Source organism: Loxodonta africana, chromosome 2, assembly GCF_030014295.1.
Source record: "Loxodonta africana isolate mLoxAfr1 chromosome 2, mLoxAfr1.hap2, whole genome shotgun sequence".
NCBI classification, from domain to species: domain Eukaryota; kingdom Metazoa; phylum Chordata; class Mammalia; order Proboscidea; family Elephantidae; genus Loxodonta; species Loxodonta africana.
In genome coordinates, this window is record NC_087343.1 from 125,617,086 (window position 1) to 125,636,012 (window position 18,927).

Genomic DNA, 18,927 nt, shown 5'->3' on the forward strand with positions numbered 1-18,927 from the left:
CATGCAAAATGTGATGAGCAAAATGGATCATCTGGAATGCCTTATGATTTTTCCACAATTTCTTTCTAGAGTGGCTAAGCCACAACTTCCCTGGTGAGGTTTATGCCTTATACTCGAGAAAGAAATGTAGTAATAGTATGTTGAAAACTTCAAGTTTGGGCAAGTCCAAAGACCAACGGAAAACACTACCCTATTAACATCAGCCATCATTACTGGAAACAGTAAATATTGTAACCTGAACGTCTCTTTCCCATTTATTACTCTAAAAAAAATAATTCTTACCATGTCACTAAATTACTGTGAATCAGTTTTTATTTGAAAAGCATATCATAATTGTAAATCAGTTTGGGTAATTTAGTGAACTATGCTAATTGCTGTGAGAAATACTAAGACTCCTGGATGTAGGCGCAGCCTTAAAGGAACTTAAAAATCAGTGAAAAGGACATGCCAGTTGTAGCTCCAAAATGAGATGTGTGACTCCTGGAACGATGGATGCCGGAATTCCGTCAGTGATCTTCCTTGTGAGCTGTGAGGCTGCCCCTGAGGATGGTCTGTTTTTCTTACCAACTGATCAGTAAGTAAGTTGAAACTGGCTTTGCCCGTTCTGTGCAGAAACAGACTAGAATGTAAAACGTAATGCGAAAGTTGCCACTCTTGTAGTCCAGGCAAACCTAGGCCCAGATGCCGGGCGCGGGGGGGATGAGGCTGCCCTGCACGTTACTTTTCAACTTGACAAGGCTCTGTGAACAGTCCGGACCTGGCTTTGCGAATCAGCAGGTACCGCGGCCGCCCACCCCTGCTCAACGCCGCGAAAGTTTGCCTTCTTTGCTCTGATCCTCCGACATCGGTTTAGGACAGAACGAGCACTTTTCGGTGGGCTACTTTCACCGGAGATTCTTTTTATTAGAAGAAATCAGGGAAGAGTGCGTGGATTCCTTTGCTTGACGGATGGTGGTTTCGACTTACGCACGTCCTCCAAGGTGGGTGTATGAGTCGCGAAACGGGGGCTGGGCCCCAGGTCTTGGTCAGGCCCGGGGCTTCCGGATTTCAGCACAGTTTTCTCCACCCAAAACGCCTTCCCCACATACGTGCCCCAACACGCTATTTTTGCTCAAGCCCTTAGTGCGTTTCCGCCCCCCGCCCCCCGCCGGAAGCTGGAGCGGCGGAAGCCACAACTTTGAGGCAGATCCTGTGATGGGTAGGTGAAGTACCGCGATATGTTTTAAAATCTCACGCAGGTTGGGAAAAGGGCTTAACCTGCACCGCCCAGTTTTTCGTCACAGCAGAGTCACTCTCTTGGGCGCTCGTTTGTGTGCGCGCGCGTGTTGCGCATGCGCACCGGCCCCCATTCGCCCCCCCGGTCCGGACGTCTCTCCGACCAGTCGCGCGTGGGCTGAAGCCCGGGGCGGGCGTTGTGAAGGGTTGTTTGTTTGAACACCGACCCCGCGGCGGTCGGTGTCCCTTCCTCAGAGGCAGACCTTCTATCTAGCTAGAGCGAATGGGCCGTTGGGTGGGCTGAACGGTAGGCTAGGGAGTACGGGGGCCAGGGCCGCGGCCATGAACTCACCCGTAGACCCCGGCGCTAGGCAGGCGCTGAAGAAGAAGCCGCCTGAGCGGACCCCCGAGGTAAGGTCGGTCGACCCCGGCGTATGTTCTCCAGTCCAACGTATAGCATCCCTTTGTTGGTCCGAAGCCCTCGGAGACTGTTCTGGTGTCAGAACCTCGCACCTGCTGCTAGATTATCACTTCTCCGAGTCCCCCAGCCTTGTCCCAGGCCCTTTTCTGGCGGGTGGGGTGACGAAGTGTTGCGTCGCTTTTCCTGCCCGCGATACAGCTTTACCCGCGCTCCGGTTCTTAGTCGTGACTTCCTACTGTCTTCAGTAAAAAAAACACCATTAGAAATTCTTATTTTCTGCCGGTAAAATGTGGATCTACCCGTAAATTCAGGGAATTTGCGAAAAACGAGGTAGAAATTATAAGTTTATAAGTACCTGAAATAAGGAACCTTGGTGGTGCAGTGATTAAAGCACTCGGCTGCTAACCAAAAGGTCCAGCCGCTCCGCGGGGGGAATGATGTGGCAGCATCCTTCTCTAAAGATTACAGCCTTGGAAACTCTACGGGGCAGTTCTACTCTGACCTGCAGGGTCACTATGAGCCGGAATGGACTCCACAGCAGTGGATTTGGTCTTGGTTGGTGGGTGGTGCAGTGGTTAAAGGGTTAAAGGTTGGCTGTTCGCTCCGCGGGATAAAGATGTGGCAGCCTGCTTCAGTAAAGATTTACAGCCTTGGAAACCGTATGAGACAGTTCTACTCTGTCCTGTATGTCGTTGTGCACGTGACTAAAAGAAGGTAAAGTTTTCAAAATTAGTTTGAAACTTTGCCTCCAGCCAGAGGATTAAATTTGTAGTGGAGCATGCATACTTAAAGAAGAATCTGAAAGTACCTTTTCAGACTGTCATTGGGAAATCTTACAATGTCTTGTGCTTGCATTCAAAACTTTCTGTATTCGGTTAACCGTAATGGCATCGGCTTAAAAGATTTTCATTTGATCTGAAAGCTTGTTTCAGGCACCTAACTTAAACCTGTTAGCTTTGCATATCTGTAGAGTGTTTAGATTTTTTTGGACTGTTTTTATTAAGAGAAGAGTTTTGTGTAATAAGTGGTATGTTTCCTAAACAACAACAATAAAAAAACAACACTGCAAATGGATTGTTGAATTGTCTTTATAGTTGCTATAAGTGAAATTAAATGCTTTGGTTGGTTCTTCCAGAGTTACTTTTGGGTTTTTCAGATTTATAGTGTTTTACATAGTAAGTATTCAGTAGTTTTGACCTTTTGAGATGATGAAACTATTCAAGCCATAATTGAAGCTGTGATGGGTCACACTTTGTTATTGGAAATCCTGATCTTTGGGTAGAAACAAAGCATAGTCTGCCAACTTCCAGAGTCCTTTTTTTGAGACCTGTTCTTATAACCCCATGTGTCTTAATTTCCCTATGATGACCCTAGTGTCACTGTAGGCATTCGTTTTGAATAAATGAATTCTGCCATTAGTGTTTATATCATTGAAAAGTACTATACAAGGCTTAAATGTATAATGTAGGTTTTACTTTTGAACATTTCTCCATCTTAACGGGAAAATCTTACTTCTCTTTAATAGTAGAAATTACCTAGTTTGAAGTTGCCTGTTTCGGAACCTTAGCACATTTTCTAAACTTTTCATTAGGTTACTCTGCCACTGTCTGCTGTGTTAAGTACTTTATCTTGTTTTACTGGAACAGCAGCGTTGTACAAGAGAATGCTAAATGACTGCCCACTGTGCAAAGATTAGAGCCCTGACATGTAGCAGCATAATGGATTAACAACTTGATTCATTGTACTTTTGAATTGGTGTAGAATTTATTTTAGGAAATACTAACCTGAATTCTAGTGACGATTTATTTGTGATGAATGACTTGATGAAATCCTCACGAGTTCATTTCTGTTTTCAAAAGATTCGTATTCTTTTAGTGGACTCTTAAAGGTTATTTATAAATATAGCTATCCAACCCAAAAACCCAGTGCCGAGCTATCCAACCAATATTTATTGAGAGCCTACCAGTGCAAGACACTATTTTGTGTGCTAGGATGTTTCCGTGAACAAAACAGGCTTGTCTTAGTGGTACTTACGTTTTAATGGAGGGTGAGGGGAGAAAGCAAATAATAAATATAATAAACAAGCAAGTTACATAATAGGTTAGAAGCTGCTAATTGCTATGAAGGAAAAGAAATTTAAAAAAAGGGGTGGGGATAAGGGGGATTGGAAGCAAGGGGCAGGGGCTGGGTTGCAGTTTAAATAAGGTGGTTATTGTTGTTCCAGTTGAGAAGATGACTTTTGAGCGTAGACTGCAAGCACGTGGTGGAGTTAGCTATAAAGATCATATAGGTAAAGAGCTTTCCAAGTAGAGGAAACAGTCATTGCAAAGGCTGCAAATGAGAGCATGTCTGGTGCATTCAAGGAATAATAAGGAGCTCTCAACGGAGAAGACCGAACAAGGGCAAGAATAGTAATAGATGAAGCCAGGAAGATAATACTATACTGGTGGAGTAGGGTGGGGTGTAAATCATTGTACATTTTTTGGCTTTTATTTTGAGTAAGTTGGGCCAGGGGAAACACTGAAGGGCTTTGAAGCAGAGCAGTGACATTATCTGACTTAACAATTTTGGTAGAGTCCCCTGGCTGCTGTGTTGAAAATAGACAGTAGGGGAGCAAGGATAGAAGCAGGATGCCATTCCATTAAATCAGGTAAGAGATGATGGTAACTCAGACTAGAGTGATAACAGTAGAGTTGGTGAATAGTGTCAAATTATGGAAATATTTTGAAGGCTTAATGAACAGGGTTTGCCAATGGGTTACATGTGGGCTTTGAGGGAAATAGAAGAGTCAAGCAGAATTTCATGGTTTTTGGCCTGAATAACTGCAGTGTTGGAGTTAACTGTCAAAGACTGTTTGAACGATAGAAGGAGTAGGTTTTGGGGGGAAGATTAGAGTTCAAACTTTGAATATGTCAAGTTTGAAATGCTTATTAGAAATGTTGAGTAGGCAGCTGAATACACAGATTTATGTTTCTAAAGAGGGAGCTAGGCTGGAGATACAACTTTTTTATAGTCATCAGCTTATAGATATTATTTAAAGTCTTAACATTGGATGAAATTGCCAAGGTAGTGAGTATAGTTAGAGAATAGAGAGGACCCAAGTCAGTGCCTGGGGCACTAGATAACTACAAGGTTAGGGGAGAAGAGGAGAAACCAGTGGAGGAGAATGAGAGGGAGCAAACAGTGAGGTAGGAGGAAAACCAAGAGAGAGTGGTGGTGTCCTGGAAGCCGAGTGAATAAAGCATATAATAGATAAGGATAAAATTGATTCGCTCAGTTTATTTTTCCTTGAATACCTACTGGGTACAAAGTATGATAAAAAATGTATATATAGATGAGAAGTGGTGTCTTGTAATCAGATGTTTGCATTATATAATTAATGAGTAAACTCTTCTTTGTATTCTGGGACAAAATTAATGATTCCTTTATTTTGAACTATCTGTTGTCTTTAGGTAAAACTGTCAACTCAAACAAAATCTTAGTAAACCAGAGACTGATTATGGAAACATGTTGTAAAGTGTGCCATTTAGATATAATCTTTCAAAAACAGTTTTTTGCTTTTCTGGCCATTTCTCCTGCTTTATAGATCCAGCTGCCACAGTATGTTGTCTTTCTTGAACTAGTTCTCTGATTCCCTTTTCCACTTTACAAAGACTTTCTTAGGGAAAATTTTAGACTTGAATACTCTGGGAAGCTAAGTGCCTGAAACAGCTAAAGCTGTTAATGTGCTCACTTTGAGTCCTTATTCCAAAATCACTTAAAGAAGCCTATGAGAATTGATGCCTTGAACTTGGCTGCTTCTCAAGACAGTCCATATTCAACATCATTCTTTCTCCAGTCCTTCTTCTTTACCTCATAGTGAGCTTCTTAAAATTCTCACTTAAAGTTTATTCCTCTCTCTCTACCTCCAAGTGCTTAACACCATGCTTTGCATATATTAAATGATCAATAAATATGTTAAAGAAAATAAAATTTAGAAATATATAAAGTCCTAATGTATTAAAAAGAGAATATTTTCTCTTCACTATAGCTGCTGACTTTGTATACCCTGGGCTATCTCATTCAGCAACTTGCTGTAATTCTTGTAGGCTGACATCTAAGACTACGTATTTCAAGTCACCCTCTTTCATGTGCTTCAGACCCATATATACCATAAACTAGACATGACTTCCTGGTGTTTTTCAGATCCATCAGCCACTTATTCTTAGTTGAAGCCTTCATCATTTTCCCTCCTTAATGTACTATTGGTGACTGGTGCAGTTGCTCAGTCTCGATTCCTCCGGCTCTCTTCCTTCTTATATCCAACTGGCCACTGTATCTTACTGATTTTGCTCCTGAATCTCTCAAGCCTCTTCCTCACCAGTTGTACTACCCTAGTTCAGGTTCTTTTGTTTCTACCCCTGAATTTTTGCTGGAATCACTTTATTTACTGTCTTTCATATTGCTGCCAAGAATGATCTTTCTAACACGCTTGGATCTGATCATGTTCTACTCTTGTTCAAAATTTGTTAATTATTTTCCACTCTCTAGGTAGAGGTTGGCGATGTAAGTTATCCAAATCAGGACACTTCTGAAAATGAAAACATACACACACACATACACACAGTTACTGTCCAGTTGATTCTGACTGTCAGTGACTCCATGTGTTTCAGAGTAGAACTGTGCCCCATAGGGTTTTCAATGGCTAATTTTTTTAAGAAGTAGATCACTAGGTGTTTCTTCTGACACATCTCTGGATGGTTCCAAACTGCCAACCTTTCAGTTAGTAGCCGAGCTCTTAACGTTTGCGCCACCCAAGGACTCTGAGAATGAAAGGAGTTACCCTTAATATTTATGCCAGAACAGGTATAAACAGGGACTGTCCCAGGTAAACTGAGATGTATCATTTCTTCACATAGATGATAAAATTAATTTATCCATTCATTTAATAAATGATATGTCAGACATGATAGTAAGAGCCAAGGTTGTAGAGAAAATAGACATAGTCCGTGTTCTTCAATAACTAGGAGACAGACATGAAAATATAAATGTAGTAAGCCATTAAGCTTATTAATGGCAAAGGTCTGAACCAGGTACTTTGGGACTGGAAAATGGGGAAAAGAAAGGCTTCTCGGAGGAACGTTAAACTGAATCTTAAATACGATGAGTAGACGTCTGGATGACATGCAAACAGGCAGGGGGCAGCAGGATGAAAGATTCTGATGGTAGAATAGCCAGACGCATTTGTAGAACAAGAAGCAAATCTGTAAATCTGAAGCATACATTCCCAGTAGGTGTGATATTGCCCCAAAAGAGGCAAAAAAATAGTTTTTAGGAGAGCAAAAAACTTACATATTACAGTGGTGACCATCTAAAACTCAGTGCTGCCTGACCAAGTCTTATTCCTTAGTATTTAATTGGTATGTGATGGGAATTAGGAAAAAATGTCCAAAAAGACTCTTTGTGGGAGGGGGACAATAATGAAAAAAAGTTGCAAAATATGGGGCTAGAGTATAGAGCTTTGGGGCGGGGCGGGGGGTGGTACCTGGTTTTGGATGTTAGATGATAAAGCTGTATATACTAGCAGGGTTGAAATATTTCAGAAATTTGGACTCCATCTTATAAGTAAAGGAGCACCATTGGAGGGTTTAAAGTCTGTAATCAAGATCTGTTTTATAAAGATTACTCTGTGTGCATTGCTGAAGATGCAGTGGAACGGAGCTAGACCAGAGGCAGGGAGCTTTATAGGTAGGGTGAGCATAGAACATTTTGTCCAAACTGGGATACTTTTGTGAGTGAAAGGTAAAATTGTTAATAATTACACCAGGACAGCTGGAATACCGGGAGGTATGATCCTCCTACTTACAGGAAACAAATACAGTAGTTCAGGTGTGAGGTAAGGTCCTGGACCTGGTGGTGGCAGCAGCAGCTGGAATATTGAGATGTTGAGGTGGTAGCATTTGCCCAACATGGTTGCTGATTGGAGTGGGAATGTCTGCCACCAATCAGATTTGTTTTTTAACCTTTCAGAATGAAAACAGTATAATATACATAAAGTGCATATACCCTAAAAAAAAAAAAAAAGTATATAGGTCAGATGAATTTTTACAAACGTATTGACCTATGTAACCACCACCAAAATCAGATATTATCAGCACTCCAAATACTGTCTCCTGGTCCCTCCCACCTCCTACCTTCTCCCCCCCGCCCCCACCACCATCAATACCCTTTCTCAAAGGAATCCATTTTTCTGACTTCTTTCACTATAGATTTGTTCTGCCTGCTTTTGAACTTCATCTGGGTGGAGTCGTACAGTGTATTCTTTCTGGCATCTGAGAGGTCGGTGAGGTTACCTTGATTCTTTGCATTTTGCCTCTTTGCTGGACTTTGAGTCTCCTCTCTTGGGGCTTCCCTTGGTCTTTATCTGCATATCCTTTATATCCTGAGTCACCTTTTTGTACCCTTTTGGATTGTCTACATTAATCTATCTAGGTCTACTCTTAGGATAACTGCCTCTTAGCCACAGATGTTGCAGTTCAAGCCAAGAGACACCCTGCCCTTAAGTTCCTTTCAAGCTTCAGGGTGATCTGGCAAAACGTTCCTGTCTTTTGCTTGTTGGGAACAGGCTTAGACTGGGTGCAGCAGCAAAGCAGAAATTTAGATGATTTCTAAGGTTTCTGATTTTGGTAACTGGATGCATGATATTGCATTATTTGGGGTGGAAAAAGAATGAATTCACTTTTGGAGAGGATTTGAGATCCCCTGGAGGGTGATGCAAGGAACTCTGGTGTCACAATAGTTAAGCGCTCAGCTGCTTACCAGAAGACCTGTGGTTTGAACTTACTAACTGCTCTGTGGGAGAAAGGACCTAGAGATGTGCTCTTGTACAGATTATAGCCTAGGAAACCCATGGGTCAGTTCTCCTCTGTTCTATAGGGTCACTATGAATTGGAATAGATCAAATGGCACGTAACAACAACAGAGGAAATACAGGAAACCCTGCGTGACACAAATGGTTAATCGCTGAACTACTAACCCAAGGGTTGGTGGGTCAAACCCACGCAGAGGCACCTAGGAAGTAAGGCCTCATGATCTGCTTCCAAAAGGTTACACAGCCTTGAAAATCCTATGAGGCAGTTCTGTTGTGCACACATGGGGTCACCATGAGTCTGAATTGACTCAGTGGCAACTAACAGCAACAGCAACAAAGAGGGGGTTACAGGTAGAGAAGTGCACTAGGATGTTCAGTTGAAGCTTCTCATCGAATGAAGCTAGGCTTCTGAGCTGGTCTGGCAGTCTACAGCATATGGATCATAGGTGAAGTCATGGGATTGGTGGGAATGACCAGGGTAAAAATGTGGAGTAAGAATAGAATGTGCTAAGTACAGACCCTTTGAAAAAGTTGGGTGCCCTGATATTAAAGGGATGGAGGATTAAAAGATGTGGTGTGGTGAATTACTTAATATGGCCCTTTTAGCCATAGCCTTTGTAACTTCCACCAAATGACTGGGTGAGACTATGCAAATAAGGTGTTTACAGCCCACCAAGAGGATTGGGTAGCTTGCTAATAATGTAAATAAGGTGCATAGTACTCTTGTTGGGGTGGGGCCATGCAAATATGGTATGTGGAACCCTAATTAGGGAATTGGTCAGTTTTGCCATCCTGTTAGGCTTAGAATGAGCCATCGTAGAGGCCGACAGGAGGGACCTGACTACCACCAAGAAAAGAGATGGAAGTGGAGCATGTCCTTTGGACTTGGGGTCCCTTTCTGTGAGATCCTCCTAGACCCAGGAGACAGAGAGAGAGCTGTAACACGGGAGACAGTGCAAGACAGCGAGAAGCATTGGTAGAGGAGTGGCCACAGCAGAACTAGTAGACTGGCAGGAGATGGCATGGTGAGCTTCCTGGCCCACAGAGGAAGAAAGTTGAGCACCCTCAGGCCAAGACTTACTGGAAGACTGTAATGGTAAAGATTTAAAGAGAGTTGTAACACTTGCCTGAGGTTTGTAACACTTGACAGAGGCCTGCATAGGGCTGGAGAGAGAGGCCTGCTTTCAGACATGGCTGAGAAGAGACTGTCCTGATTGAAGAACTATATATCCTGAGTCCTTCCTCATCTTGAATTGTAATCTGTAGTAAACCCCATGACTGTGAGTATGGTCTTTGAGTTCCGTGTGGCCATTGCAGTAAGTTATCAAACCCATTGGAGACATGGAGAGTTCTGTGGGAGAGATGGCTAATGTCAGAATTGGTAAAAAAGTTTGAAGAGAGGAGGTATGTCTGGTTACTGCCTCATAGGAATCAGCCTTAGGCTGTCAATATTGGTTCTCCTTCCTGCTTATGAAATTAAAGTTCAGATGCCCCCGCCATGCTATATTTTTTTACAAAAGAAAAGAAAACTACAAAGAGAATAAAAAGAAATTGTCACAGAGGTAGAAAGAGAACCAAAAAAAAACAAACCAAACCCATTGCCATAGCGACCCTATAGGACAGAATAGAACTGCCCCATACGGTTTCCAAGGAGCTCCTGGTGGATTCAAACTGCTGACCTTTTGATTAGCAGCTCAGCTCTTAACCACTACGCCACCAGGGTTTCCAAAAAGAGAGCAGAAGTGTGTTATTATAGGAGGACATTTCAGAAAGAAATTACAAATCACTAATGTCATTAATGTCAGATACTGTAGAGAGTTCAAGAAAAGTGAGGACTGACCTAAAAGCAAAGACAAGAAGGCAGTAAAGGACAGGAAAACTGGACAAATGGACATAGAGAACCCAGGGTGGAAAAGGAAAGTGGGAGAGTACTGACACATTTGTGGGAATTGCAACCAATGTCACAAAACAATTTGTGCATAGATTTTTGAATAAGAAATTAATTTGTGCTGTAAACTTAAACCTAAAGCACAATAAAATTAAAAAAAAATGAGAATTGGTAAATAATTTAGATTGCTTCTGTCAGAATGTTTCTGTGGACTAATTAAGAAAGAGCCTGTTTGCAATGGATTGCAGAGCGCCTAAGACCCGAGAAAATTAAAGGCAGCAAGTGTACTGCTTTTGTGATTTTCGGCTCTGATGGCAAGGGGAAAGATATAGGTCCTCTGTGATCCTCCACCTCACTCCAAACACACATATTTTTAACTGCTTATAAATATCCTAATACAGTACTTCTCAACCTAGGCTATGTGTATTTCTCAGCCTGAGAAGCTTTTTGTTTTGGTTTTTTCCTTTAATGCCTAAATTACTCTTCTTGAATTAGACCTTTCTGGAATGGAGTGTAGGCATTAGTATCAATAGAAAGTGCCTCAAGTAATTCTGATACAGGTATCCTCTGCTTTCCCAAAGTTCACTTTCTGCTACTTCAGTTTTATAAAAGACATACATCAGTACCTGTTTTCTAACCAAAAGAAATCTGAAGAGGATTTTCGCTTTTATGAACAAAAGCGGAAATAGCGTTCAGCATTTGTTTTGCAGCGAGCCGTTAAAGAGGCAGCCTGCACCCTGAGGTGCAAGAGTGGTGTCGCCAAGCTCCAGGAACTACACTCAGCATTCCTGCTTTTATTATATGTTAGTGCTATTTCAGGTTTTATGTATTATTTGGTATGATTTGGTAGGTTATTGTTTGGGTCTGGGAATGCTCAAAGATTTTTCACTTATTAATTAATGGAAATTGCTTCTTTGCTTTACGCCGTTTTGGCTTATGAAAGGATTAATAGCAACACCTACTTTTGGATAGCGGGGGGATCTGTACAAACCTGTACCAAACGGTAAGAACCATTGTCCATTGTGCCACATTCTTTCCTATTTCTGTGCTCTGTGTAAGTCAGGACAATGTGGTGCAGGATTTATGGCCCTGGAATTTTGCGTTTGAAGAAGCCTTCTCCAAATATGGGCTCCAACATTGAGAATATGAGTGACCCTAGGCAAGCTATCTAACTTCTATAAGACAGAAGATCTTTTTGGGATTGTCGTGAAAACTAGTAAGATAATATGTATATTTAGTAAAGTACCTGTCATAATGAACACTTAATAAATGATAGCCATGCATATAGTTTGCCATTTCCTCTGTCCAGAAAGCTAACAATTGGCTGGGCAAATTCAGACTCCCTACTGGAATCTCATTTCCAATGTTCTTTCTGCAGAGCTGTGCATCTTTCCTCACTCTTCCACTCCTCCTCTCTCTGTTCGAAGAATGCTTAGCACCTTCCTTTGTCAAGGTAATTACTGTACTGTTATCATCATTTGTATGTTTGTCTCCCTGGCTGAACTTTAAGTTCTTTATGGACAGTTGACTCAACACTTCACGCCTATCATGCGATACTTGGTGCATAGTAGGTATCCAAATATTTGTAGAGTAAATGACCTTAGAAAAGAAAATGAATGTGGAAAATGCAGTTCCCCTAAAATTCTAGTAGTGATATCTATTGCTGGGATAAAGAGACTGATGAAATTTCACAAGAGGGCAAAGCTTGCCATTAATATTCTCATTAAAATATAAATAACATACAATTACCATAAATAAACTGTGTGTTTTACCTGGCAATTCTTCAAAGATAATTCACTTGGAGGAAACTTGGTCCTGTTTTGGAACAGGAACTTATTTTCTGTATGACTTCAAACACATTTGCAGGAAACCTCACCAAGAAATACGGATAACCACAAGTTTTAATTTTTCATGCTTTTTCACCGGATGATCTAAAACTTTTGAGGAGCAAAAATTACTTATTCGGATAGGTGCTAATTGTCTACTTACAATCAGAAAATGATTTAAAAAAAAAAAAAGCTTATTTTTGTTACTAAAAGTTCGAGCTAGATAGGCCTGAAAAAATGTAAACTTTAGTATTCTTGTAGTCATTTATTAATCTGTTTCAGAGTTTAGAATAATGTTCTTTAAATATGCACTTGTGCACTTGAAGAGGTTATTTTTTCTGAGTTGGCGAAAGAGCACCGTTGTTCTTGAGTCATATCTGAGTGAGTCACTGTGCACATCCCTGAGGGTGGCAGAACAAAGATTCTTTTGTGCATTTCTACAGCAGATGCACATTCAGAGAGTTTCCTGGCAAGTAAAAGAACTTGCTTATGCTCCTGGCCTTTATTTGTAAACCCAGTTGATTAGAAAGGGACTATTAGATCTGGGTGGGGCCTTTGCTATAAAGCATCTCTTCTGGGTACCTTATTTTATGTGTATTGGAGATTCCCAATTTGAGATAAATCTTTGACCATCCTGGAGTCGGAACACTAAGATTTTGTTTCCGAGACTGAGGAGCTACCCTGGGAGAGACTTCTTCTCCTAAGCGGAAGAGCAGCCAGGCAAAATGAGCTTGACTGTGTGACGAAGTCCTGGTCTTAGAAGGGATAGAGTGAGTGTGAGCTCTGTAGCGTTGTGGTTTATATTTGCCTTGGACCGTAAGGTTTACTGAGCCCCTGTAAATAAAAACTGAATGATCCACTTTATTAAAAACTCAAGGTTTTGGGGGCATAAGCAACACCTACTTGATGTCCTTTTTGAGTGTAACTCCAATGAGGGATAGAAACATCCTCCACTGTTTTGCCAAAAATTGAAACTTTGGCATCTGGAGGGCTGTGCAGATAGTGTAGCTCATTGCACAGGACAGTTAGTACATACTAGAAGTAGCTGCACTGCCTAGCATTTGTGAACATATGCAACACTCCTGTAAATACTTTAGCTGGGGTCAAAAGCTAGTGAAATATGAGTTACATATTAAAGGAACTGAACTCCACAGAGGTGAAATAGCTTGCTCAAGGTCACATTACTCATCAGTGACTTCCCTAATCTAGCTGTTGTTGGATGCCATTGAGTCAATTCCAACTCATAGTGACCCTATCTGACAGAGTAGAAGTTCGCCCATAGGGTTTTCTTGGCTGTAACCGTTACAGAGGCAGATCAGTAGATCTTTTTTCTGCGGAGTTGCTGGAAGGGTTCTAACCACCAACCTTTCAGTTAACAACCAAGCATCTCATTGTTGCGCCACCAGAGCTTCTCAGTCCAGTGGTACCTACTGCTTTCTCTTTATAAGAACATTGAATTTCAGGCTGCATTTTAAACTTTGAACTTTTGTTTATATAGTGACATGTAAACAGATGCTTAATATTTTCCTAAATAAATGCCCTTTGTTCATACTAGTCTTGAGTGCTATATAAGTACAGTGCCTGTGTCAATTTAATGAGAATTAATAATTGTCAAGTTTTATCTAAAATGAAAATGAATGTACCTGGTATGGGATCTGTACCATTTATAACTTGTACTTCTGTCTTCAGAGGATGCTAGCCTATTCTAGTTTGGCTTTTTAAAAGGATTCAATTAATACAAGAAGGGTTCATCGCAGTAAAAAAAAAATTTATTATTAAGTTTGTGTGTCACAAATACCTAGATTGGGGTTTGGATTACTTATGGGCTTGTTAAATGACTCTGAGGCAGAATAGAATACATGCTTGTTCTGAGGAAGACTGCTTAATAAACGTTTGTGTGGTAAATATTTTTTCAACAGCTTTTTAAGTACCAGGGACAAGAGATGTAAAAAGATAGTTCAGTCACCAGGGAAGAAGATATGTATAACAAGTACACAGACAATAAAAATACAGCCTGATTAGGTAATGTGATAGTTGTAAATATCTGGTGTTCAGGAGTTTATAGGAAGGTTGTTTTGAGGGTTACAAGGGTAGGTAGGTGTCAGACACGTTTTGGAAAAAGGAACCCTGAGTTGTTTAACAGTAGATTATGTAAACATTAGGTAAAGAAGGGGTAGTATGTGTTTTCTGTAGAGGGAACAGCTTGTGCCAAGGCCATGAGATGAGAGAGATTGGCACGTACATGTTGCCTGGTCAGTCATAATATTGGGACATGGGTTAGTAGTAAAATAGATGAGGCTGGAGGCATGGTCAGAATCCACTGTGGCAGCAGTGTGAAGAGTGGATTACAAGGGTCAGTCTGGAGGCAAGAAGGTTGTTTTCGGTTATCCAGTGAGAAATCACGAACTCCTAAATTGCTGTAGTTGGAGTGGGGAATAGAGATATTTAGAATGAAGAATTGACAGGATTCTGGCCAGATCCATTAAAGGTGGGTGGTGGTGGTGGTTTTTAGTTACCACTGAGTCTGTTCCAACCCTTGGCCACCCTATGTGTACAGAGTAGAACTGCTCCATAGGGTTTTCAAGACTGAGATCTTTCAGAAGCAGATTGCCAGGCCTGTCTTCTGAGGCACCTCTGGGTGGATCCGAACTGCCAACCTTCCGGTTAGTAGTCGAATACTTCACCATTGCACCACCCAGGAACTTCTGCAAGGCAGGCACTGCCACTTATATCAGGGAACCTATGAGCAAGGTGCATGTCGGGGTGTAGATAATGAATTTAATTTTGGACGTATTATACTTGAGATACTGATGGGTCACCCAGGTGAAAATGTTCCAAAAACATTTAAGGAAGAAAGAAAAGAAAGAGAAGCCTCTGAAGGAGACTTTAGAAGGAGCAGCTAGAGCAGGAAGCCAAAAAAAAAAAAATCCAGTGGACATCAGGTCAATTCTGACTCTTGGCGATCCCATGTGTGTTGAATAGAACTTTTCTCCGTAAGGTTTTCAGTGGCTGTTTTTTTTTTTCTGTGAAATGGCTTGGCACAATAGTCACAGTGATGGACTTGAGCATGCCGGTGATTGTGAGGATGATGCAGGACTGGGTATCGTTTCATTCTCTTGTACATGGGATCGCCATGAGTTGGAGTCAGCTGAACAACTGTATCTAAAGTATATCGTTTGGAACTTTTATTTCTAAAACTTAAAATTCCAGAGTATAATTTTGTAGTGTTAGAGAGTTTTTACTAATAAAATGTAATTTTCAAGTAGTTTAGTTAGTTAATGTATTCTAACCTACAAATAAGAATCTCCAGCTTATTATTAGAAGCGTATACTCAAATCTTTAACAACAACAACAACAACAAAAAGGACTAGATCATAACGTAGTGACAGAATGAGGTATCCACTGTCAGGAAGTATCCAGAGTTGTCAGACTTCGCCAGAGAGCATTCCTGGAAGCAGTTTGTCATAGGCAGAGAACAGCATATGGTGGTGATTGGCACGCATGAGAAAAGATACTAAAAAAAGAATGCAGGTGGAGACTTGAAATTTAAGAAAAGCTAAAAATATCTGTCACCACATCAGAAAAGCAGGAAATAATCATGCGTTCTTACCCTCTTTTATTTTGAAAAATGTGAAACTACGGAACCATGGGAAGAATAGTACCCTTTATCATACACGGTTCACTAAGAGTTTGTACTTTTGCCATGTTTATGTTATCTCCCTCTCTTCCGTATATACTTTATTTTACTAAACCATTTGAAAGTAAGTCGATGACACCTCACTCCTCATCAATTTATCTCCAAGATATGTCTCTTATAGTTTTATTTTTCAATATGAAATCCAGTCAGCGTACATCACATTTGGTTGTCATGTCTCTTTAGTGTTTAACCTAGAGCAGTCCATCTGCCTTTTTCTTTCTTTCATGATATTGATGTTTGAAGAGTCTGGCCAGCTGCTTTACAGAATGTAGCATAATCTGGATTCATCTGATTTTTTTCCTCATGATTAAATTCAGGTTAAATAATTTTGGGGGTGAGAAATTACATAGATGGTGCTCTGTACTTTCCATTCTGCCACATCAGGAGATAAATTATTGGAGATGCTAAATTTGATCTTTTATCCTTCTGTTGTAGAGGTACCCTTTCCCCGCTATAATTTATAAGTGATCTGTGAGGTGATACTTGGAGAATGTGTAAATATCCTGTTCTCCAACATTACACTTAGTGGCTTTAGCATTCACAGATGAACTAAATTTACTATTGCTTTGCTATTGCAGAGTAGTAATTTTCTAATTCTGTAATTCCCTGTATATTTATTAGCTGGTATTCTTCTGTTTAGGGAGTCCTGGTAGCACAGTGGTTAAAGTCCTTGGCTGTTAAGCAAAAGGTTGGTGGTTCGAATCCACCAGCCACTCTGCAGGAGAAAGATGTGGCAGTCTGCTTACATGAAGATTTACAGCCTTGGGAACCCTATGGGGCAGTTCTTCTCTGTCCTATAGGGTCGCTATGGGTCAGAATTGACTTGACAGCAATGAGTTTTGGGTTCAGTGGTAGAATTATCACCTTCCAGAGACCTGGATTTGATTCCCAGCCAATGCACCTCATGTGCAGCCGTTACCCATCTGCCAGTAGAGGCTTGCATGTTGCTGTGATGCTGATTAGGTTTCCGTGGAGCTTCCAGAGTAAGGCAAACTAGGAAGAAAGGCCTGGCGATTTACTTTAGAAAATCAGCCAGTGAAAACCCTGTACCTCACAACGGTCCAAATCTGCAGCTGATCGTGGGAATGGCGGAGGACTGGGCAGCGTTTGGTTCTATTGTGTATGGATGGGGTTACTGTGAGTTGGGGGCTGACTCAACGGCAGCCAACAACATTCTCTTATATAGAAAAGCATTCCCCACCTTTCCTCTTTCTTCCTTCCTTTTCTCTTGTGTATCACTATGAATTCAAGGATTATTTTTGAATTCAATATTGTCGTTATTCTTTTTGATTGTTAGATTGTCTCAGGTTTAGCCAGTGGGACCCCCTTTTGGCATGATCATACTAGTCCTTTGAGTATTTCCTTACTTTCTGGCACAACAAGATGTTCCAGACTTGTACTTTCCTTGCCGTAGTCTTGAGATCAGCTATTTATCCAAGGAACCCTGGTTCCTTTTTGTCAGAAATGGTATTTAGAAACCAGGGTCTGGGTTACAGGTATGGGCTAGAGCTGTGTTGTGTTTGTGTTTTCTAGTTCTTACTATTTACACCTTAGTGGATGAGAAAACCAATGGAATGAGCTTCCCTATTTAAAATGTTTAAAATATGATCTTGTCCACTCTGGGACATTGTTGAAAACATTTAAAAAAGTGTTAATTATTTGCTGAAAATAATTGTGTTTTGTATTTTTATAATATAAATATATAATACAGACATTTGTTAACTGGTTACTATGTGGCAGTCTCTGTGCTGTATATTTCGTAAGCATTATTTTACTTTATGTTTAAAGGTATTTTATCATTCCCATTTTAGGTAATAAACTTTAAACAAATTATCCAAGGTTACAGTTATTAACTGATAGAGGCAAAATTGGAACCCAGGACTGCTTCAGAGACCAAGTTTTTATTCACATCATTAAGCTGTCTCCCAACTGATGGGGAGAAGATTCTTCAGCATCAGTTTTCATTGCAGCATCATAGCTACAGAATGTGTCTATGATGAGGTTGAATCTATACTGACACTGAGATCTACCTTGAGAATTTTTTCATTGTTGACACTGTTGGGATGGACTTGTTTTCCAGGTAAAAAAGACAGTACATAAAAAATCTTGGTTAATGAATATTTTGGGTAGTTGGTGTTTTATTGAAAATTGTATGTGATAAGTATATTATAGATAAGAAATTGGCTAGTTTTAGACTTTTAAGAAATAGAAAAGTACAAAATTGCTGTAACCATCCCTGTTTGAGTTGCCTGTGCTTTGATTGGTTTTCTAAGTGTCTGTGGCATAGCAACCAGCAGAATTGGGAGATGGAGTTTCTGGAAGCAGCACTCTGCTTGGCAAAACATTGTAAAACTGAGCAAGGGTATGAAATTCTGCCTAATTAGACTTGCATTTTTAAAAGAATTATTAATTCCTCATATCTACAGTGCTGTGAATACTGATGTTCACTTAACAGTGAAATTGAAAAACCTACAGAATATATCTATAGTGAAAGTTACAAGCATGGATTGTTTGAAGGATGTGAAAACAGAGCCTCTTTGTCATAGGATGGTGATGGCCCCACCCACCTCAGCCTGCAGATTTTCGCTCACATCACTGATTGGCTGAGAGGGTATGACTGACCTATTGCAGGAAGTACTGAATCATGACCACTCCCTCCTCTGCCTCCCTTTTTTGCCCAGGTGGAACCCATTATTTTATTCCCTAATCCTGAGTGGGTGCCCATTCTTTTTTTTTATTATTATCGTGCTACAAATATATGTAATGAAACATTCGCCATTTCAACATTTTCTACATACACGGTTCAGCGACATTACCTTCATCACGCTGTGCAACTATCACCACTATCCATTTCCAACTTTTTCCATCACCCATACAGAAACTCATTGTACCTTCGGTGTCTTCCTTTCCTTCTCCGTCCCACCCGCCCCTGGTAACCACTAATAAACTTTGATTTCTATACACTAGCCTAGTCTAGATAGCTCACATACGTGGAATCATATAATATTTGTCCTTTTGTGACTGACATTT

The 18,927-nt window shown here is 40.7% G+C and overlaps 1 protein-coding gene across 13 annotated transcripts in view; it reads left to right on the top strand.

Annotated features, from left to right (window-relative positions):
* Positions 1-1,338: 1,338 nt before the first annotated feature.
* The window catches only part of RAPGEF6 (Rap guanine nucleotide exchange factor 6), a 267,271-nt gene continuing 249,682 nt past the window's right edge, over positions 1,339-18,927 (top strand). For 5 of the 13 annotated variants that reach the window (XM_064275404.1, XM_064275423.1, XM_064275393.1 and 2 more), the window contains exon 1: positions 1,340-1,626. Coding sequence is in view for 8 of the 13 variants with exons in the window: in XM_003404458.4 (XP_003404506.1) it covers positions 1,558-1,626 (69 nt within the window). In the remaining 5 variants the exon portion in view is untranslated. Of the gene's footprint in view, positions 1,627-11,752; positions 11,828-11,862; positions 17,978-18,927 lie in introns of those variants that run through there. The other 8 variants (XM_023548454.2, XM_023548476.2, XM_023548463.2 and 5 more) reach the window with 4 other exon arrangements.